Source organism: Alosa alosa, chromosome 1, assembly GCF_017589495.1.
Source record: "Alosa alosa isolate M-15738 ecotype Scorff River chromosome 1, AALO_Geno_1.1, whole genome shotgun sequence".
Taxonomy (NCBI): Eukaryota; Metazoa; Chordata; class Actinopteri; order Clupeiformes; family Clupeidae; genus Alosa; species Alosa alosa.
Genome location: NC_063189.1, coordinates 29,508,205 through 29,528,463, shown reverse-complemented (window position 1 = coordinate 29,528,463; position 20,259 = coordinate 29,508,205). Strand labels below are relative to the sequence as shown.

The 20,259-nt window shown below is 47.5% G+C and overlaps 1 protein-coding gene across 1 annotated transcript in view; it reads right to left on the bottom strand.

The window, feature by feature from the left end:
* The window catches only part of LOC125293626 (potassium/sodium hyperpolarization-activated cyclic nucleotide-gated channel 2-like), a 73,359-nt gene that overhangs the window by 50,057 nt on the left and 3,043 nt on the right, over window positions 1-20,259 (bottom strand). Inside the window, exons 3-4 of the mRNA XM_048241648.1 lie at window positions 16,485-16,908; window positions 3,442-3,603 (exon numbers count right to left, since the gene is read on the bottom strand). Of these exons, the coding sequence (XP_048097605.1) occupies window positions 3,442-3,603; window positions 16,485-16,908 (586 nt within the window). The remainder of the gene's footprint in view (window positions 1-3,441; window positions 3,604-16,484; window positions 16,909-20,259) is intronic.

The following is a 20,259-nucleotide window of genomic DNA, read 5'->3' as shown; positions in this document are numbered from 1 at the left end:
TTGGAACGTCGGAGGTAGCGAATTGCGACACAGGTACGATGCTTTCTGGAAACAGGTGTAACAATGTCGTTGTTTGGTCGCAAGTTGCGTCGTACCATGGTGGTTGAGCAACGTCGTTGCTAATTTTTCTAGAAACGACCCCCAGGACTGGAAGTCTGCATCAAGAGCACATTAGCCAGATCAGGGCCAGCGCTAGACTGTTTCCGCAAGAGTGTGAATAGAGTGTGTGTGTGTGTGTGTGTGTGTGTGTGTGTGTGACCAGGGGAAATGTGTGTGGACAGGAGGAGATTTAGTCCGGCTCCAACTCAGCTCCACCTGTCAGCCAAGGCAGGCAGCAACTCAGCCAGACACCTTCTGATTAAAAAATACACACACACACACACACACACAGACTCAGACTCAGACTTAGACTTAGATATAGACTGAGACACAAACATAGACTGAGGCCCCTATCAAGCCTTGATATTTGTCCGTTTCCCGGTTTTGTTTGTGCATTGGTCACCTAAAAAGTAGCCTATATAAAACAACATCCACATGCAATATCTTTACAACGCCTAATTATGACAAATTAATTTGGACAACTTTATACAGCCATATAAAGGCTAAAGTTACCTAAAGCTTGACAAGCACCACAATTTTGCCTAGCCTACCTTATTGTTGCCCATCTGAAATAACTCCTAGCTTTGCTTTGTTTTCCCATTTGTTGTTTTCAAAAAACATTTTTTATCCATGATGGCCTTGAAGTCTTGAGTTAGTGAATTGCCTTAAATCAGCTTATTATGTGCTGATAATTAGCAACCATAGATAGTAAAATAAAGCAGCAAGTAGCCTTTTCTGTAGTTGCTGCGTCCGTGCATTGTTATTCTCTCTCCTGTTCAAACAAAAGTTGTGCATGCATTAAATTGATGATAATGTGTTTACAAACTCTTTACTTTACAGATAATATTGTAAATAACCTACTGTCATGCAGTGAATGGGTTACTGTGCAGAGTTGGAAAGTTAGGTCAAGGTACGGGGTACCTTGACCTAAGGTACGGCCATAGTAGGCTACACCTGCAGGCGCACTTGCTTGGCCATAATGTAGCGTGTGATTCATTGCTCCTCTCATCTATACAGACGCAGTAGTTCCCATTTCTGCAAACCATACATAATTACAAGGAAAAATATTACCACACAAAAGAAATCATTATGGTGTCCATTAAGATGTGAAAAAATAGGCATAAATCTAGCATAGGCTACACATTTCCACGCATAATGGATGTGTTGATGACATAAATTAGGAAATATTAGAGGACTTAAGGAGACGTGATGTTGAACTGCATGCTGATGGCATTTAACCCAAATGCCCCAGAATCAGCACGGGAGAGGAGAGCTTATCTGACAGAAGAGCAGCATCGTCTATAGTGGGTTAATGTTAGATTATATTGCAAATTATATTGTTCCCTTTAAAGGGAATGTGAGATGACGCTCAGGGGCTCATTTCTAGAAAGCGTTGTTTGCTAACTTGCGTCGCAACCTTGGTAGTTTGCTCCATCATTCTTGGATTTGGTGTTTCTAGAAAAGGGAGTATGAACTCTCAATCGCAAACAAGGACGCAAAGTTTGCGGCATGTGAGTGTGTATGTGTATGTGTGTGTGTGTGTGTGTGTATATGTGTGTGGGGGAGGGTGTCAGTCTGTGTATGTGTTTGTGTTTGTTTATGTGTGTGTTCGTGTGTGTGTGTGTGTTTGTTGGGGTGCCTGAAAGTGGGAGTATTGCTGTGTGTTTGATGGGGGATAGAGGCAGACACACAGAGAGAGAGAGGGGGGTGGGGCTCCTTTTAAACAGCGTCTGATTCCTGCTTTTTATCTGTGGTTGTGATAGGAACAAAGCAGACAGCTGTGTTGTCCCCACACATAGACACACAGACACACAGACACACACACACACACACACACAGGCAAAACACAGCTCCCCTCTCCCCTCTCTACCCTTTCATCTTTGGTGGCTGCTGTCTCCCTCTGCAATATGAGTTGTGCTTATCTATAAGAGAGATGAAGAGTTGAAGAGAGATGAAGAGTTGAAGAGAGAAAGAGAAAGAGAGAGAGAGAGAGAGATGGAGAGAGAAACAGAAACTAATGGATAGAGAGATGGAGAGAGACAGGGAGAGAAAGTGAAAGAGAGGATCAGTGATAAGGGGGAGGAAGAAAGGAACATAATGAAAGAACAAGTAAAAGTCAGAAAAAGACAGAGAGAGAGAGAGACAGAAAGAGAGACCAAAAACTGGTAAGAGGACAAAAACTGTGTGTGCGATCCCTGTGTGTGTGTGTGTGTGTGTGTGTGTCTTTAAACTGAACATTAAAACTGTGTAGTGTCTGAGGATGTGTGTGTGTGTGTGTGTGTGTGTGTGTGTGTGTGTACATACATAGCAACAGCAACAACAAGCATGACAGCAATCAGAGCAATTAGAGAGCAATGCCCTGATTAGCGATCTCATTGGCTGTTGGGGGTGGGAGGGGGCGGGAGGAACTCACATGCTGATTATCAATGAGGCTAATGACAGAGCATTCAATGGCAACAATTACACCAACACCAGGAGCCAGCACGGACAACTGTTTGTGTGTGTGTGTGTGTGTGTGTGTGTGTGTGTGTGTGTGTGTGTGTGTGGGGGGGTATATGTGTGTCTGCTGTGAGTCATCTATGTCCCCACTTATACATGATCCTCAGGAGCTTCGCTCCCAGACCCATTAACTCACCGAATACATTAACTGTCATGGGAGTTTAACTGCATGTGTTAAACAGTCAGACACACACACACACACACACACACACACACACTCACACAGGAAGATAAGCGAGAGAGGGTGAGAGAGATGTTTTTTAATGTTTGTAAACTGTGTTTCCCCTCTAAAATCATGTTCATTGAAATGGTGAGAAGTGTGTGAGGTGTGTGTATGTGTGTGTGTGTGTATGTGTCTGTATGTAGGTGTGTGTGTGTGTGTGTGTGTTTGATTGTATTATGCATCTGTTCCTCTATGGTGCATGTGTTCTTACAATCTTTTATATGACTGTGTCTGTGTGTGTGTGTGTGTTTGTGTGTGTGTTTGACTGACAACTCATGAATATAAAACAAATCCTTTAATCAGAGCCCCCAGTTTAAATGACACATGAAAGCCCATGGCAGATAAGCAACACACACACACACACACACACACACAAATAATCTAAACATATAGCAGGACAGGCCAGTGATGAAGAGACAGTGCAAAATAGAACAGCTAAGGGGAGAGAGAAAATGATAGGACCAATCAGATCAATCTAGGCATCTGTGGGTGGGAGTGTCTCTGTGTGGGGGAATGCATGTGTGTGTGTGTGTGTGTACCACCATTCTGTTGAGGGAGATCCAGCAGTCGGAGGGGAAGTCCTGCAGCATGTGTGCGTGCGTGCGTGCGTGCGTGCGTACCACCATCTTGTTGAGGGAGACCCAGCAGTCGGAGGGGAAGTCCTGCAGCATGGGCACCAGGAACTGCAGGCATCCGTCCCAGTGGCAGAGCAGCAGCATCATGGCGATGAGGTTGAAGATGCGCATGACTGCACTGGCCAGGTCATAGGTCATGTGGAAGATCTGCCATGGCAACAGGAGCACAGACAGAGAGAGGGGGAGGGAGGGAGGGAGAGAGGGAGTGAGGGAGGGTCATTTCAGGTTATACTAGAGGATGTCATGAGGTCAGTATGAAGAAATATGTCTCTTAAAAGCACAACACACAAATCAAAATGTGATCTATGTGGTGTCTTCATTTCTCAGATGACCATATTGTCTGAGTGAAATAATCATACATATTTAATCAGTAACAATGAATTACACGCTGCTGTCCTCTGCCTCCTGCAGGTGGCGCTGCAGGCTGCCTGTCTGGACGGATGCAGATGGCGTAGCGTAGCAGTACAGACCCTAAGTAGCCTGTGCAGACGTCTCTGTCTGATGGCTAGCGAGGTCTCCCGCGGAGAGAATCACATTCATTTATTAAACACATGTTAATCATATTCAGCTCCGCCCTGGTGTCAGTTTGGTCCATGTATTGCAGAACACCTGCAAGATGTAATACAGTCCTGTCCGACTGACTTCCCATCACAGCTATGCAAAACTATGCCACAAGTGACTAGCAAGCTAACAATGAAAGGCATGCAGAACTTTGTAAACAGCACCCAGAGACTTGCTGGCACTGCCAGAAGCTTGCTAACATGCTAACTTGTGTCTTTTGGTGATTGTCAGCAATGTCTAGCTGTAAAAAGTTCTCCTTTATTTGTGTTACGTGTTCCTATGTGGAACATGTGGATGCGGTTGCTCCTATGTGGAACACATAACTGCACAATGCACATCCTGGATGGCTGGTGGAAACAGCACATATGCTTCTCTGCCCTTCAAATGACCTTATGCCATCAAAACTAATTTGAAGATGATACAAAGACTGACTGATAAAAACATACCTCAAAAAGTGGCAAACTGTTGAATAGTGTTGCTTTAAACAACTACAAAATATTAGCATATGAACTACATTACCCATCAACCCATTGCAATCCTCCACAGAGCACTACAGTGAGCCGGGAGAGTTTATTTTATGACAGATCTCCAAAGACTCTTATTTAGAGAACTGCCAAAGGCCTGGCAAACTCTGACATTTTAAAACCCTTGATGTACCCTTTCAGCAGTTCACAATCCCTCACTGACACTCCACTGAACAAAGGTCTCTGTCTCAGGCTGAAGGTCAAAAGGCAAAGGTCACAGGGATGTGTTTGCCATGGAAACAGGGGAAGGCAGGCAAGGTCAGTGGTCATGCTCTGAGGAATCGGCTCCAGATACAGGTATGGAGATGGACTCTACTGACCGCCTCGCTGAAGCCCACTGTCTACTGACCACCTCGCTGAAGCCCACTGTCCAAACAGCATCTGGCGTCTGACAGGACCTGGTCCTCATCTAGCCCTGATGCAGCAGGCCCCAGTCAGCCATATACTGCATATGCATACTGTATGCATACGCAATTACGCATTCTGGGATAGGAGTCAGGAAACACATCCTGTCATCCACCCATACACACACACACACACACACACACATTCAATTGTGCTCAAAGTGTCCACTGAATGTGGTAAGCATCTTTAGCTACAAATGACTTGCCTTCCTGCAGTGTACCTGAGAGCTTACAGCACCAAGGTCAGCAGTTTCACTGCCACCCACCCACACATATCCACACACCCACCCACACACATACATACACACACACACGTTTACCCTTCACACAATGTTTATCCTTTCTATAAGATAACCCAATGTAAAGTGGTGTAGGTTGTTCATGTGTGCCCATGTTGGCCTATAGAGAGGCTGTGAGTGTGTGTAAGGGGATCTGTCACTGGAGGCGTTTAACCTTGAGCCCTGTCTCAGGGGAACACTTCTAGAATGTTCCCAGAGAATGGATAGGACAAGCAAGCAGAGAGCCACCACATCCTATTGGCTGATTAACTGACCTGTGCCTGGATACAGGACAGGAGCATTACACAAGAGCACCCAGCTGACCGGTACACACACATGCACATCACACACACAAACAGACTTACACACACACACACACACACACACACACACACACACAGACTAACACACACACACACACATTCTCATACACACGCTCACACGTTCCCACATGCATGTTCACACACTTCACTCTGCACACTAGTGGAAGTTGCGCTGGCCCCTCTAAGCCATAAATCATCCTTACGTCTGCAGTAACACTCCTACATGGCTCATCAGTGCAGCCGCACGTAATTACCCCCCCACACACACACACACACACACACACACAAACCACCACCACCGCCACCATCACCCAGCGCTCATCCAGGCTGGGGAAAAACTGAGAAATTCATTATAGCACAGCTGTCTCAACCTCTCCTCTTCACACACACACTCACACACACACACACACACACACGCACACACACACACTTTACACACATCCCCCTTTGAGCCTCTCAGGTCCTTTCTGTTCAGGATCCACATCTCAAAACACACACATCTCAACAATACACACACATCTCAAAACACACACATCCCAACAATATACACACACATTTCAAAACACGCACATCCCAACAATACACACACGCATCTCAAAACACGCACATCCCAAGAATACACACACGCATCTCAAAACACGCACATCCCAACAACACACACACACACACACACATTTCAAAACACGCACATCCCAAGAATACACACACGCATCTCAAAACACTCACATCCCAACAACACACACACACATCTCAAAACACGCACATCCCAACAATACACACACACACATCTTAAAACACACACATTTTGGGGCAGCTGTGGCCTACTGGTTGAGGGCTTCGGACTTGTAACAGGAGGGTTGCCAGTTCGAACCCCGACCAGTAGGAACGGCTGAAGTGCCCTTGAGCAAAGCACCTAACCCCTCACTGCAGGCAGCTCACTGCGTCGGGATTAGTTTGTGCTTCACTTCACTGTGTGCTGAGTGTGTTTCACTAATTCACGGATTGGGATAAATGCAAATTTCCCTCACGGGATCAAAAGAGTATATATACTTATACTTATACTTATCTCTCCTCCGATCATGGTCATGTCATCCTCACCCCATATTGTAATCCTTTCTCCAAACACAATCCCAAAAATACTCACTTATACTTACTTATACTCCCAAACACACTCCCAGTCCCAAACACACTCCCAGTCCCAAACACACTCTCAGACCCAAACACACTCCCAAACACACTCCCAGTCCCAAACACACACATCAAACCAGTCCAAAACACACACATACCAACAAACACACCGCAATGACCAACCAGCCTAAAATATACACGTCAACAAACATGTGTATGTGTGTGTGTGTGTGTGTGTGTGTGTTTGTAGGGGGGTTACAGAATGTGTGTATGTGTGTAGGGGCACTGAATTTGTGTGTGTGTGTGTGTGGGGGCAGTGTGAGGGTAATTAGGTGTCAGGACCAACACCGGCAGAGTCAGTGACAGCTCCTCCCCCTAACAGTTCACAGCATACGGACCCAAAGCACACACACACACACACACACACACACACACACACACTGAGAGAGAGAAAGAGAGAGAGAGAGAGGGGGAGGGAAGGAGAGATCCACACCACCCAGTCAGCTGCTAGCTTGCTAGGCCTGGCCTGTGGCTATTCAACCCCAGTTACAGTAAACATGCTAGTCTGCTCCGTCTGACTCAGACCACATTTCTTATGCAGCATTAACACACCCACACACACATACACAAAAACACACACACACACACACACACACACAAACACAAACACAAACACACACACACACACACACGTGTGTGGACGGTCATGTGAATGGCTCATGTGTACAGCAGCTCTTTTCATATCAAGGGACTCTCCAGCAGTGGTCTTTTCCGTTATGTCCACTTATTGTCCAACCACTGTAACCATTAATAGCGTCTGCTAATAGCCTGCTAGCTTACGTCATACCGTAGTGTTAACCAAATATTGTTGAGTGCTGCGCTCATTATTAAAAGATGCATTTAATCCAAAGTCATGTCTAGTGAGACAGCTCTCTATGTAGGGAGGCAGGCAGCAGGCAGGTGTCTTCCGTTTCAAACAGACCCTGTGTCTGTGTGTGCATGGGTGGATGTGATGCAAATTCGAATGCATACTTCAGCTGAGGTGCTATTGTGGTGATTTACCATGAATGCATGAGTACCAGGCCCCACCACATGTGCCCTGTAACATGAATGCATGAGTACCAGGCACCACCACATGTGCCTTGTAACATGAATGCATGAGTACCAGGCACCATCACATGTGCCCTGTAACATGAATGCATGAGTACCAGGCACCACCATATGTGCCCTGTAACATGAATGCATGAGTACCAGGGACCACCACATGTGCCTAGGGATGTAACGGTATGAAAATTTAACCTCACGGTTATATTGACCAAAATTATCACGGTTTTCGGTATTATCACGGTATTTCTAAAAGTGTGTTCAATATGTTCAGAAAGCACTGATAGGCCTACACAAGCTGAAATAGTTTCAAAGAGTGTCCCGTTCACTTTTTTCTTCATGTTTAATTGGCTATGTGCTTATAGCTTAACTTACCCTACCATAACTTGGAGTTTGCTATTTCTGTTATTTGGATGCAATGAGTGAGACCAAAGTAAGCGTTCAAAATAAAACTTTAGGCTACTGTGTTCTCCTGATAACGTGAGTGGAATGGATTTAATGTGGACGTGAACATAAAAAAGTGAAAAAGTTCCGCCTTTAAAATCAGGTGTAGCCAAGCACATACAACCACATCATCCGTTAAGAATGCACCGCGTGTAAATGGTGGCTACATGATACAGTGCACATTTTGCAGTGGCTGAAAAAAAAGTTCCGCCTTTTCATCTCTTAAAATCAGGTGTAGCCTAATCCGAATCATGAGTTAAAACCATCAATTAGACAGCAGAATCAATGGCTGCACAGTTCTTATCCATTGTACCAGGCCTACTGTATGTCAAAAAGCAGGCTCGGATGAATCTGGAAGGATTAAACACGGTTTCCACACCAGATAATCAACAGTGATAATCATGATGTTTGAAATGAAAACGTAATTATTATGCATGGTTTACCAGATGTGCCCGTAACAAGCATGCCCTGTAACAAGGCATGCTGTCTCATCCATACAAATGAGTGAACTCTGGACATGCAAGTGAAACCAGATCGTGCGTGCAAACCGAGTGTGTGCGTCTGATCTGAACTGTGTCTAAACCAGATCTGAACTGCATCTAAGGCAGCCTCCTCCAACAAGCATACAACCACATCTGAACTGCGTCTAAACCAGATCTGAACTGCGTCTAAACCAGATCTGAACTGCGTCTAAACCAGATCTGAACTGCGTCTAAACCAGATCTGAACTGCGTCTAAACCAGATCTGAACTGCGTCTAAACCAGATCTGAACTGCGTCTAAACCAGATCTGAACTGCGTCTAAACCAGATCTGAACTGCGTCTAAACCAGATCTGAACTGCGTCTAAACCAGATCTGAACTGCGTCTAAACCAGATCTGAACTGCGTCTAAACCAGATCTGAACTGCGTCTAAACCAGATCTGAACTGCGTCTAAACCAGATCTGAACTGCGTCTAAACCAGATCTGAACTGCGTCTAAACCAGATCTGAACTGCGTCTAAACCAGATCTGAACTGCGTCTAAACCAGATCTGAACTGCGTCTAAACCAGATCTGAACTGCGTCTAAACCAGATCTGAACTGCGTCTAAACCAGATCTGAACTGCGTCTAAACCAGATCTGAACTGCGTCTAAACCAGATCTGAACTGCGTCTAAACCAGATCTGAACTGCGTCTAAACCAGATCTGAACTGCGTCTAAACCAGATCTGAACTGCGTCTAAACCAGATCTGAACTGCGTCTAAACCAGATCTGAACTGCGTCTAAACCAGATCTGAACTGCGTCTAAACCAGATCTGAACTGCGTCTAAACCAGATCTGAACTGCGTCTAAACCAGATCTGAACTGGTTTACCATTATACGGTGTTATACCCGGTAATGGTGTAACAAGCATGCTGCCCTGTAACAAATTCCCTAAGTATGTACAAAATTCTAACTAGTGCGTGAACTTGTCAAGCGTGCATGTGTGTGTGTGTGTGTGTGTGTGCTGAAGGCAGCCTCCTCCAACAAGCACATACAACCACATCATCCATTAAGAATGCACACGTGTAAATCAGTGGCCATACATGGCTAGGGGCCACACTGACACATCCTCTCAATGACACTGCTCCTTGCAGGTGTGCCTGTGCTCCTGTGGCTGAGGTGTGACAGTGGGAGGAAGGCTATGGCAGTGGCCTACAGTCTGGCAGCAGCACCATGTATAATTCATCTCTTAACATTTGCAGGGGTCAGGCAAAGTTAATGTGAGTCACTGAAAATGCCATAATTCATTCAGCCATTAGAATGGAATGGCTGCACTGTTCTTATCACTATGCACCCGACACGCGTGACCTTGAGCCTCATCCACACAGGGGATTACTCTGGACCGCATCGGAACCAGATCTGAACTGCGTCTAAACCAGATCTGAACAGCGTCTAAACCAGATCTGAACTGCGTCTAAACCAGATCTGAACTGCATCTATCTGGATTGTATTTTTGCCCACATCAGAAGCAGACTGGTAGAACTCAACTGAGGTCTGAGTGGGCCTTACCAGTGCTGCACGCTGCCCACACGTTTCACACATTGTACACACATACTGTACAGTACAAGTGTGCACAGGGACACAGAGGGATTGCTTTCCTGGTCACAAATCCCTAACACGTAGCAGGTGAACACTGGCCTTGATGAGCTAGCCCTGCAGTATCAGTCCTTACTGTAGCTCTTTTGAACTGACTAAGAAGACCTTCATAAAATGTTATAATCATATAATCGCAAATGGCTTCAGGAGACTGTTCTTTCTGATCTGGCTCTTCATTTCATGGTTATCTCTGAGTGTGTCTGTGTGTGTGTGTGTGTGTGTGTGTGTGTGTGTGTGTGTGTGTTTGAATGTGTCTGTGTGTGAGAGATAGAGAGAAAAAGAGTGTGAGCATCCTTGTGTGTGTTGCCAGGCTCATCAATGATAAATCAAATGAGCCTGGCAGCAGTGCACTGAAGGCCTTGGCTCTGTCGCTCTCTTCACACTCCTCTCCACCCTTCTCTCCACCTCCACACTCCCCTCCACCTCCCAACTCCTCTCCACCTCCACACTCCTCTCCACCTCCACCTCCACACTCCTCTCCACCTCCACACTCCTCTCCAACCTCACAGCAGATGGCTCCTCCCATGCTGTCTCCTCTGTCCTCCTCTGTGTGATGTGACTGCCCCTCTGTAAGCTGTATACACTGTCCATACTGCATGTGTCATCTTTGTGTACCTCCCTCCTGTGCCTCTCTATGCTGATAGTCCCTGTTCTCCTCCCTGATAGTCCCTGTTCTCCTCCCTGATAGTCCCTGTTCTTCTCTTCTCTTCTCCTCCCTCCTGTGCCTCTCTATGCTGATAGTCCCTGTTCTCCTCTCTGATAGTCCCTGTACTTCTCCCTGATAGTCCCTGTTCTCCTCCCTGATAGTCCCTGTACTTCTCCCTGATAGTCCCTGTTCTTCTCTTCTCTTCTCCTCCCTCCTGTGCCTCTCTATGCTCCAATAGTCCTTGATATTCTCCTCCTTCATTTTCCTGTCCCTCCTGTCTCCCTTTCCCTCCTCCAGCCATGACAGCGCTATTTGCTTGTCCCTCATTGGCGCCCCGTCTCACTGTTCCACGCTTGTCATGTACTCCAGCGGTTCTGTTCCATGCGCGGCCGCTCGTCTCTCTTCACCCCTTTAATTAATCCGCTTTTCCTTCCGGCCGCCGGTGGCTGGCTGGGACCGGAGCGTCCGCCGCCGCAGCAGGGCGCCGTGCTTAAGTAAACGCCCGTTAGGCTAATCTTTCCTGCCGCAAATGGGGCTTTGGATTGACATGGAGAACTGGTGGAGCTGAGAAAACATAATGACAACGGATTAGCTCAGGGTTCGAGCAATTACAGCCGCCCAGATCTGCACTGGTACAGTGAGAGGAGAGGGGGGCATGATAAAGAAATAAAGGACAAGAAAAAACGAATTCTTGTGAGGTTTCTGAGATGTTTCCAAACAGATGTTTAGTGGTGATGCCGTGTCATCAGACATTCCCATCTCTTTAGTTGAGTTCCTCGCTACATCCCCATCATACCCAGGTGTTCCTCACAGTCTGCAGGTAAATCAGCTTTAGTGTAATTTCTGCATTGAGCACGGCCCCTCCACATCAGGTAATTGAGTTAATGTTCATGACAGGGATTGCCGTGGTTACAGAAACCGGCGGTGACTTGAGTGGTTAAATTAGGTTTGTGGAGGCACGGCGTCCTCAGGAAAAAGCGGCACTAATAAAATCATGTCTGTGGCGCGCTGACAGAGAGCATGCGCAGGCGATCAGCACCAAGGACAGTGGCTCTGCTCCGCTCTACACAGCACAGCTGTACACTGCTCGGGTGACGTGCTCGCACCACAGCGGGCGGCATTCTCTCATATCTCACCATCTCTCGCCATCACTTCTGCTGACTCACACAGCTGTTGCACGCAGGATCCTGTCATGTTACTAATCAAAATGGAGTGCTTTGAACACAAAAGACAAACAAAATATAAATCCTGTCACTGAGATCCAGCTCTCACTGTTCAGAAGGACAGACACTGCTGTGCTGTTTTCGCAGCTTTGTAATAAGCAGAGCTTCTGTTAATAGTGCCCCCACCAGCACTTACCACCGGGATGGTCATCCATCAACAAAGCATAGCTGACCGGCCACACTCAACCCTGACCTCACTTGATTTTTGAGGCAGCAAATCTCATCTATTTATTTCTCTCTCTCTCTCTCTCTCTCTCTCTCATCTTTTGCCCATAAGTCGTGTTCTCAAAAAAGCAATTACACAAAGGTCAGTGCAAAATGCTGCGGCCTGAATGAAGGCCAGTGCGTGCCAGCTCGTGCCAGCTCATGCCAGCGCGTGCCAGTCGGGTACAAAGCGGCTTCATCACGAGAGCAGAACTCCTCAAGTCAGCACAATACGTCCAACGAGTCACGCCGCAAAGGCAGGGGGTACAGGGACACTGGCCAGCAAACCGGCCAGACACAGTGAATGTGCCGTTGATCAGCCCGCACAAACTGAACTGAGAGATTAACGTAAACCTTCTATACACAGCTAGGAGTTCTAATACATTAGCATACTGTGGGTGATCAAGTAAGTCATAGCTAATGACTCTGATTATGACTTATTAGGCGTTGATGGGTCTAAATGGCTGTGGCTCCGGCTGACTCTGTTGGTGGCGTTGGTATGACTGCTCTGCCTTTGGCTGCCTAATTGAAAAGAATGTGTTTGTTCTTGTGCCGTGCCGAGGTTGGGCTCTTATCGGGCGCGCCTAAACAGATTCGGGACGGGTGGGGGGGAGGGCGCCCGCCACTGGAGGACGCGTCTGATGTCCATGTGATAGCAGCGGACTTTATGGAGTCATCTGGACTACTATACAAATAAGATTAAACCGTCAATATGTCCTTTTTAAAGAATAAATACATTAATAAAGTAATAGCAAGGACATGCCATGACAAACACAACAAAGAAACAAAGAGAGGTCTAAGAGCACTTTAAAGGGCATGGCCACCACATCAACTCTCAGCAGATGAGAGGACACACAAAGACATTTGAATCTACTGACACAGTCCAGAGCAACGTGTAGTACTGGCCAAATAGTTCAGAATATGAACTGCCCTCAGAAAGTGACAGTTTGTGACAGCAGTCAATCAAAAGCTGGCGAGGCCGCTTGTTTGGCCGAGTCAATCACGACAGCTTTCCGAATCCAAACACGCTGTCCTAGCGAATCGCATCAGCGTTACGGAATCTCCCTCCTGGACATTTATCTGCCCCCCCACCCCCCACTCTCAGTCTGACAGACAGGCCCGACCCCGTGTGTGTTTATCTGTCTGGGCTTAAACTACTGCCTGCCCACATGTCTGGCGGGGGTCAACCCCTTTACTTTCAACCAATCATCCGTTTGCCCTCTAAGGGCCCCCTGCCCCTTCTTCTCCCCAGCTGTCAATCATCCACTGCCCCTGTCCAATCAGAGGATGTGTTTGAGTGACAGGAAGTGAGATAGTCACACCCCTGTTGTCCTGCTCTCATCAGTATGAAGATGCCATCAGCAGATGCAGTGATCCATCTTGTATATGTGTGTGTGTGTGTGTGTGTGTGTGTGTGTGTGTGTATGTGCTTATTGGAGAATCGCTCGAAGCAGGGTGGACACATGGCATGGGACAGTGATCCGTTGTGTGTTTGTGTGTGTGGACACATGGCATGGGACAGTGGTCCGTTGTGTGTTGTGTGTGTGTGCGTGTGCGTGTGTGTGTGTGTGTCTGTGTGTGTGTGTATGTATGCATGTGTGCGTGCTTGCTTGCGTGCGTAGTGGATGATATCCATCATGAAAAGGCTCCTGTCTCCTGACCCTGAAGAGGAGGCGTAACCTGTTCAAACTGTGTGGACGATGTGTCGATACATCAGACTAGAGGCTGACTGACTGAGCTGATGATTGAGGTTCACACACATGCTGCTCTGATCACTGGCAGGGACTACAGAGCCGCCTTGACACCTCACATAGCCTCTCATGCCACTGAGCACAGACAGGGGCTTATTATGGAAGAGAAACAGCCTTCCTCAGCCACGTATACACTAAACCCGCACCAGACCAGGGCCAGGTCAGCACCAGTTCAAGGCCAGACCAGAGCTAGATCAGGACCAGACCACGGGCTAGGCCAGAGCACTAGAACACTTACAGCAGAGCCATTCAAGAACACTTACAGCACAGCCATTCTAGAGCACTTATAGCAGAGCCATTCTAGAACACTCACAGCAGAGCCACTCTAGAACACTTACAGCAGAGCCATTCAAGAACACTTACAGCACAGCCATTCTAGAGCACTTATAGCAGAGCCATTCTAGAACACTTACAGCAGAGCCATTCTAGAGCACTTAAAGTAGAGCCCTTACAAAAATCCTTCTGGCTCCGGATTCTAGAACACTTACAGCAGAGCCATTCTAGAGCACTTACAGCAGAGCCATTCTAGAGCACTTACAGCAGAGACATTCTAGAGTAGTCTGGCACATGAGGTGTCCTGTTTGGAGGCTCTGTGATGCCTAGTTGCCCTGAGCTTCCGTGCTGAACCCCACCACTGTGCTCTGATGCACGTGAGGCTGGCGCTGATGTGGGCTGGCAGCCTTGAACACTGGGGGGAATGAAAACCAGCGACGGGCAAACAGCACTGAGTCAGACGGCAGCCAAGCTGAGCCGGAGATGTGGACCGGGTCTGGGCCAGACTCAAGCCAGCTGTGTCAGGGTTCCTCTCAGTTTGCTACACAATACTACACACACATACTAGTACACCTATACTACACTCTCACACACACATTTTAGCGGCCTCTTGCATGGAGCCTCTCACGGGGCCCTTATCTGGCTCTGATCTGGCTCTGATATGGCTCTAATGCTGCTCTGATCTGGCTCTGGTCTGATTGTGATCCGGACTGGCTCTGATTAGACAGCTGTTGGCATAGGAGTCTTGGAGTTGTGTTTGTGTCCTGCCTGAGCTCATCATCCCCTGCCGCTCTATTAGCAAATGTGTGGGCTGAAAAACAACACAAAGGTACAACAAGCATATGGCCCATAATCCTTTAGTGATCCACCTCCACACAAAGCAAACGCTGAGCCCATGCCAAACACTCAGTCCATACCCGCACTGACTGACTGGCTGAGGGATAGGAGTCTGTGGGGCAATTATGACAACCCTGGCAGCTGTGTGAGAGACCAGTACTAGACCCTACGCCTGCCCTGAGCTCACTCTCTTACACGATCAGCCTCCAGAGAACGTGCTAGATCTCCTCGTAAAACTCAAACTGCATCTACACTCCTCATTTTACACCGATTTTCTTTATGCATGAGGCTTATTAGTGCCAAATATCCCTAAGTGCACTTAAAAGACAAGTTCTGAGGGATAGCAGCCTTATTTGGGTCTAAAGAAAGATATTTAGAACCACTGGGAAAAGTTCCGGTGAGAGCCCAAATGTTCTAACAAGCATCAAGAGAATTATAGCTCTTCATGATCACAGGCAGCTTTACCCTGGACCTAACACCAAAACAAAGGCAGGCTGCTCCCCATGGGTGCTCATCAGTAGACTTAGAGTGTATGGGGGAGAGGCTTCTGAAAGCAAGAGCTTTTCATCAGGGGCCAAACTGAACACTCATCTCATCTATAACAGTAACAATCCAGACTTTTAATGATCCACGTCTCTCGTCCTCTTCCAACAACCTGACTGTAGCCCCAAGATGCACTGTAACACACACAGACACACGCACACACACACGCATATTATTATTTCTTTAGTCGTTTTCTAATAACCTGACTGTAGCCCCAGGATGCACTGTATAGTAGAGTGAGGGGGGGCTTTTCCCAGATATCTAGGGGGTGCTAATTTCTGTACAGAGCATACACACACACACACACACACACACACACACACACACACATTATTACTTTTTCGATTCTCTCTCTCCTATCTCTCTTCTTACACACAATCACAAGCGCACACACACATCTCCCACAACGTCCCAAGGATCTGTGTTGCACATGAGTCTGGGAAGCTTGAGCAGGTGAAGTGCAACGTAACACACACATATAAACACACGCAAGCACACGCGCGCGCGCACACACACACACACACACACACACACACACACACACACTTGTCTCACCTCCTCCCACTGGTGGATGTAGCATATGAGCCAGGACAGGTGCAGCAGGTGCAGTACACACACACGCACACACACACACACACACACGCACACACACACACAGATGTCTCACCTCCTCCCACTGGTGGATGTAGCGTATGAGGCGGGACAGGCGCAGCAGACGCAGCAGGCTGAGGATCTTGGTGAAGCGGACGATGCGGAGGGCGCGTGCTGTCTTGTACACCTCGGAGTCGATGCCCTTCTCCACGATGAGGAAGATATAATCCACAGGGATGGACGAGACAAAGTCCACAATGAACCAGGTCTTCAGGTAGCGCATCTTGATGGTCTTGGGGTCCAGGATGATGTCGGAGTTGTCCTCCATGATGATGCCGGTGCGGAAGTTGAGCACCAGGTCCATGAGGAAGAAGGTGTCAGAGACCACATTGAAGATGATCCAGGGCGTGGTGGTCTCGTCCTTGAAGAAGGTGATGCCCACGGGGATGATGATCAGGTTGCCCACCATGAACAGCAGCATGGTGAAGTCCCAGTAGAACCTGACCGGGAGGTGGGAGAAGAGAGGAGATCAGAGGAGGAGAGGAGAGAAGGAGGAAGGGGAGGGGGGGATGAGGAGAAGAGGGAAGAGGAGAGGAGGGGATATGAGAGAGGAGAAGAGAGGAGGGGGACACAGAGGACCACAGTAGAGGAGGAGAAAATAAGAGGAGAAAGGAGGAGAAGAAACAGAGAGAGAGTGACCAGGGTGTGATGAGAAGATGGATGGTTGGAAAGCAGGGTGATAAGAGAGAAGGGAAGGATGCATGGCAGCCAGCCAGAGAGGGGTGACGTGGGAATGGGGTGAGTGAGTGAGATCACACAGGAGAGATAGAAAGAAAGGATGTGTGAAAGAGAGACGGTGTGCATAGAACATAATGGGGGTGTCCAAGAGGCACGTGGGTGAAGTAAGAACAGAAGAAGAGGAGGGAAGAAAGAGACAAAAAAGAGAAGAAAGATGGGATACAGACAGAAGAGAATAGAGAAGAAGAGAAGAGAAGGGGGAGGGAAGAGATGACAGGAGTAGATGAGGGAAAAAAGAGAAGAAATATATGTGTGAAAGAGAGAGAGAGGGTTGAGTGGGGGAGAGGGAGAAGGGTAAAAGGGAGAGTGTGAGTCATGGGGGGAAGGGAGGTAGGTGGGGGAGGGTTGAGATGGATAATACAGACACAGGAGAGATGAGAGAGAAAGAGAGAGAGATAAAGGAGAGAGAGATGACAACACAACATGAGAGAGAGGGAGGGAGAGATGTGTGAAAGAGAGAGTGGGAGAGGAGTGATGGGAGAGAGGGATGATGGAGGACATGGGTGATGAAAGGAGGAGAGTGTGAGGGCAAAGAAGGGGACAGAGAGAATGATGATGGAGGAGAGAGAGAGAGAGCGAGAGAGACAAAGAGGAAGGAATGTGAGGGGGAGGAGAGAGGAGGAAATGGAGAGAAGAGAAAGAAAGAAAGAGAAAGAGAGAGAGAAGGGAAGGAATGTGTGAATATAGGAGAGAATTAAGTGATATGAGGAAAGGAGCACAAAGAAAGAGAGAAATGGAGGGAGACACACATTAAGCCCTTACAGAAACAAGGTTGAGAACTGCTGACTGATCTGGCCCTGATCTGGAACTAAACTGGAACTAACTTGGTCCCCAGATCTGGCCCTGAACTGGAACTAACCTAGCCCTGATATGGCTCTGATCTGGCCCTGAACTGGAACTGATCTGGCCCTGAACTGGAACTAACCTGGCCCTTAACTGGAACTAACCTGGCTCTGAACTGGCCTACCCCGATGCACTCCAAGATGAGCAGCAGCAGGCCTGAAGCCAGGGCTCAGCCGGGGTAAAGACTGTACGGCTCTGTGGGCCACTCCACTTCTGGCCCTGAGCCTTCACAACTGACAGATGACAGCCCAAACAACACTGCGAGAGACAATAACTCAGACAAGGTGTAGGCCTATCGTATTTATTTTCCGGCACATTTATGGCTTGCACAACCCTGCTTGAGTGCCTGACATATATGTATTTGTTTATTTATCAATTTATACATTTATGAAGAAAATATCCAGAACAAGAAAATGGTTGTACTGTAAGTGAAGTCAGCTAAATCTTGAAAGACGTGATATAGTGATTGACCGTGTCCATTCACTCTCTAAAAAGGCTTGCTTTACTGTTGAAAAGAGGGTCTGATTGCGCATAGCACAAAACATTCCTCGTCGTCTTCCTTATTTGAAAACAAGCCGGAAACCTTATATGACCCTCCCTAGAAGGAAATGTGCAAAACAAGCCTGTGTCAGTGACAATACCCCCTCGCCTCAACTCGTACATCTCTCTGGACGAACTCTGCAGTTATATATGGAGATAAAGTGCCCTATCCGGAGAAAAGAATGGGCGCCCGCGCGCCGAATACCGCAGGTAGAAACTCAAGGTCACGTCTCCGGCGCGAGGTGCACTGCTGCTGAGTCATAGCCTATCGCTGACTGATGCAACGAACTCCCGAAGCGCGTGGCAGATGCAGCCAAACACGCAAACAATTAGATGCAACGTCGTCTTTCACATGGTGTACTGTTTAAGCGTATTAATGTGGCTTGGTTAAAACACACACACACGTGGACAAAGGACACTGCTGGGCTTTACGTAGGGTGCTACGTCGTATGATGATGCTGCTGACTATGCGGTTAACGAGCGTGGCCCTCGGCTAACTACTGTGTGGTGTCCGCCCGCGAGTGGGCTAACAACACTCTGACGCATTCTATATAATAAGCTCCTTCAAATGGCAAAAAACATCCTGTCCGGTTTGTTGACAATAAAACAAAACGTCTGACTGCTCATCGAACATGCAATTATGAACGCATGGCAAAACATTACGAGCGACCAACACTAGTTGCCCATGGAACTCTCTCTCTCTCTGTCACACACACACACACACACACATATAGAACAGATTAGAACAATATGAAGGGGACATCTGACTGTGGTCAAACTGTTTAACTCAGTCATGTACAGACAATAGCCTATGGTGAGCTGGTATTGTGATAAAAATAGTAGGAAAAGAGTGTAGGCTACGCGGTCCATAAATCTGGGCAGTTTGCGTTGAGGTCGTTGGCGCTGTCCGCGTCTGTGGTGCTGAAATCAGGTAGCCTGCCGACCAGCCACACCTGACGAACTGCTGGTAATGCTCTCTAAACGTCTACGAAAGCTCCCGCCGCGCTGAGATTCAGCACAGCCTCACACAACTTGTAAACTGTACACACGCGCCCCGTCGCAGTTATAATTGTCTACCGTATCTTATTGTCTGACGGCGACATGTACATCTATTTTTTATATTCAGGAGGCTAAAACGATTAAAGACAAATCGAACACAGTCTATTGAATTGCCCGATTTAAAGCTCTCAGGATCGAGCGACTGGAGCCCCTCGTGGAAATAACCATTTAGCTGGTAGCCTTAACACACTTGGCTCAAGGTGACTTTAGCCGACAGAAGCAAGCACATCCTCCACCATTCGACACGGGATGCGCAGCGAGGCTCTTCACATAATAATGTCGATCGCACGTGTTACTCTGTGACACTGTATTGATTGGACGATTTTGAGGGGTATGAGATTGTATTCTTGACAGATTAGCTTTTTTGAGAGAGAGGAAGATACATCGACCATAAATGAATACACTTCAGCATCAGTCTTAAGGAATGGCTATAAGCGGCTGTCGACCATGCAAAGTAGCCTGACTCCGAGAGAAGCAAGGAGGTGGGGGGATAACATTTTAGACATTACATGCAACTGAGGGCAGTCGACCTTCGGATGAACAGCTTAACGTATGCTGTCATCTGCATTAACACCGACATAAATGTCCGCGTGCTGAGTACTACTGAGTCT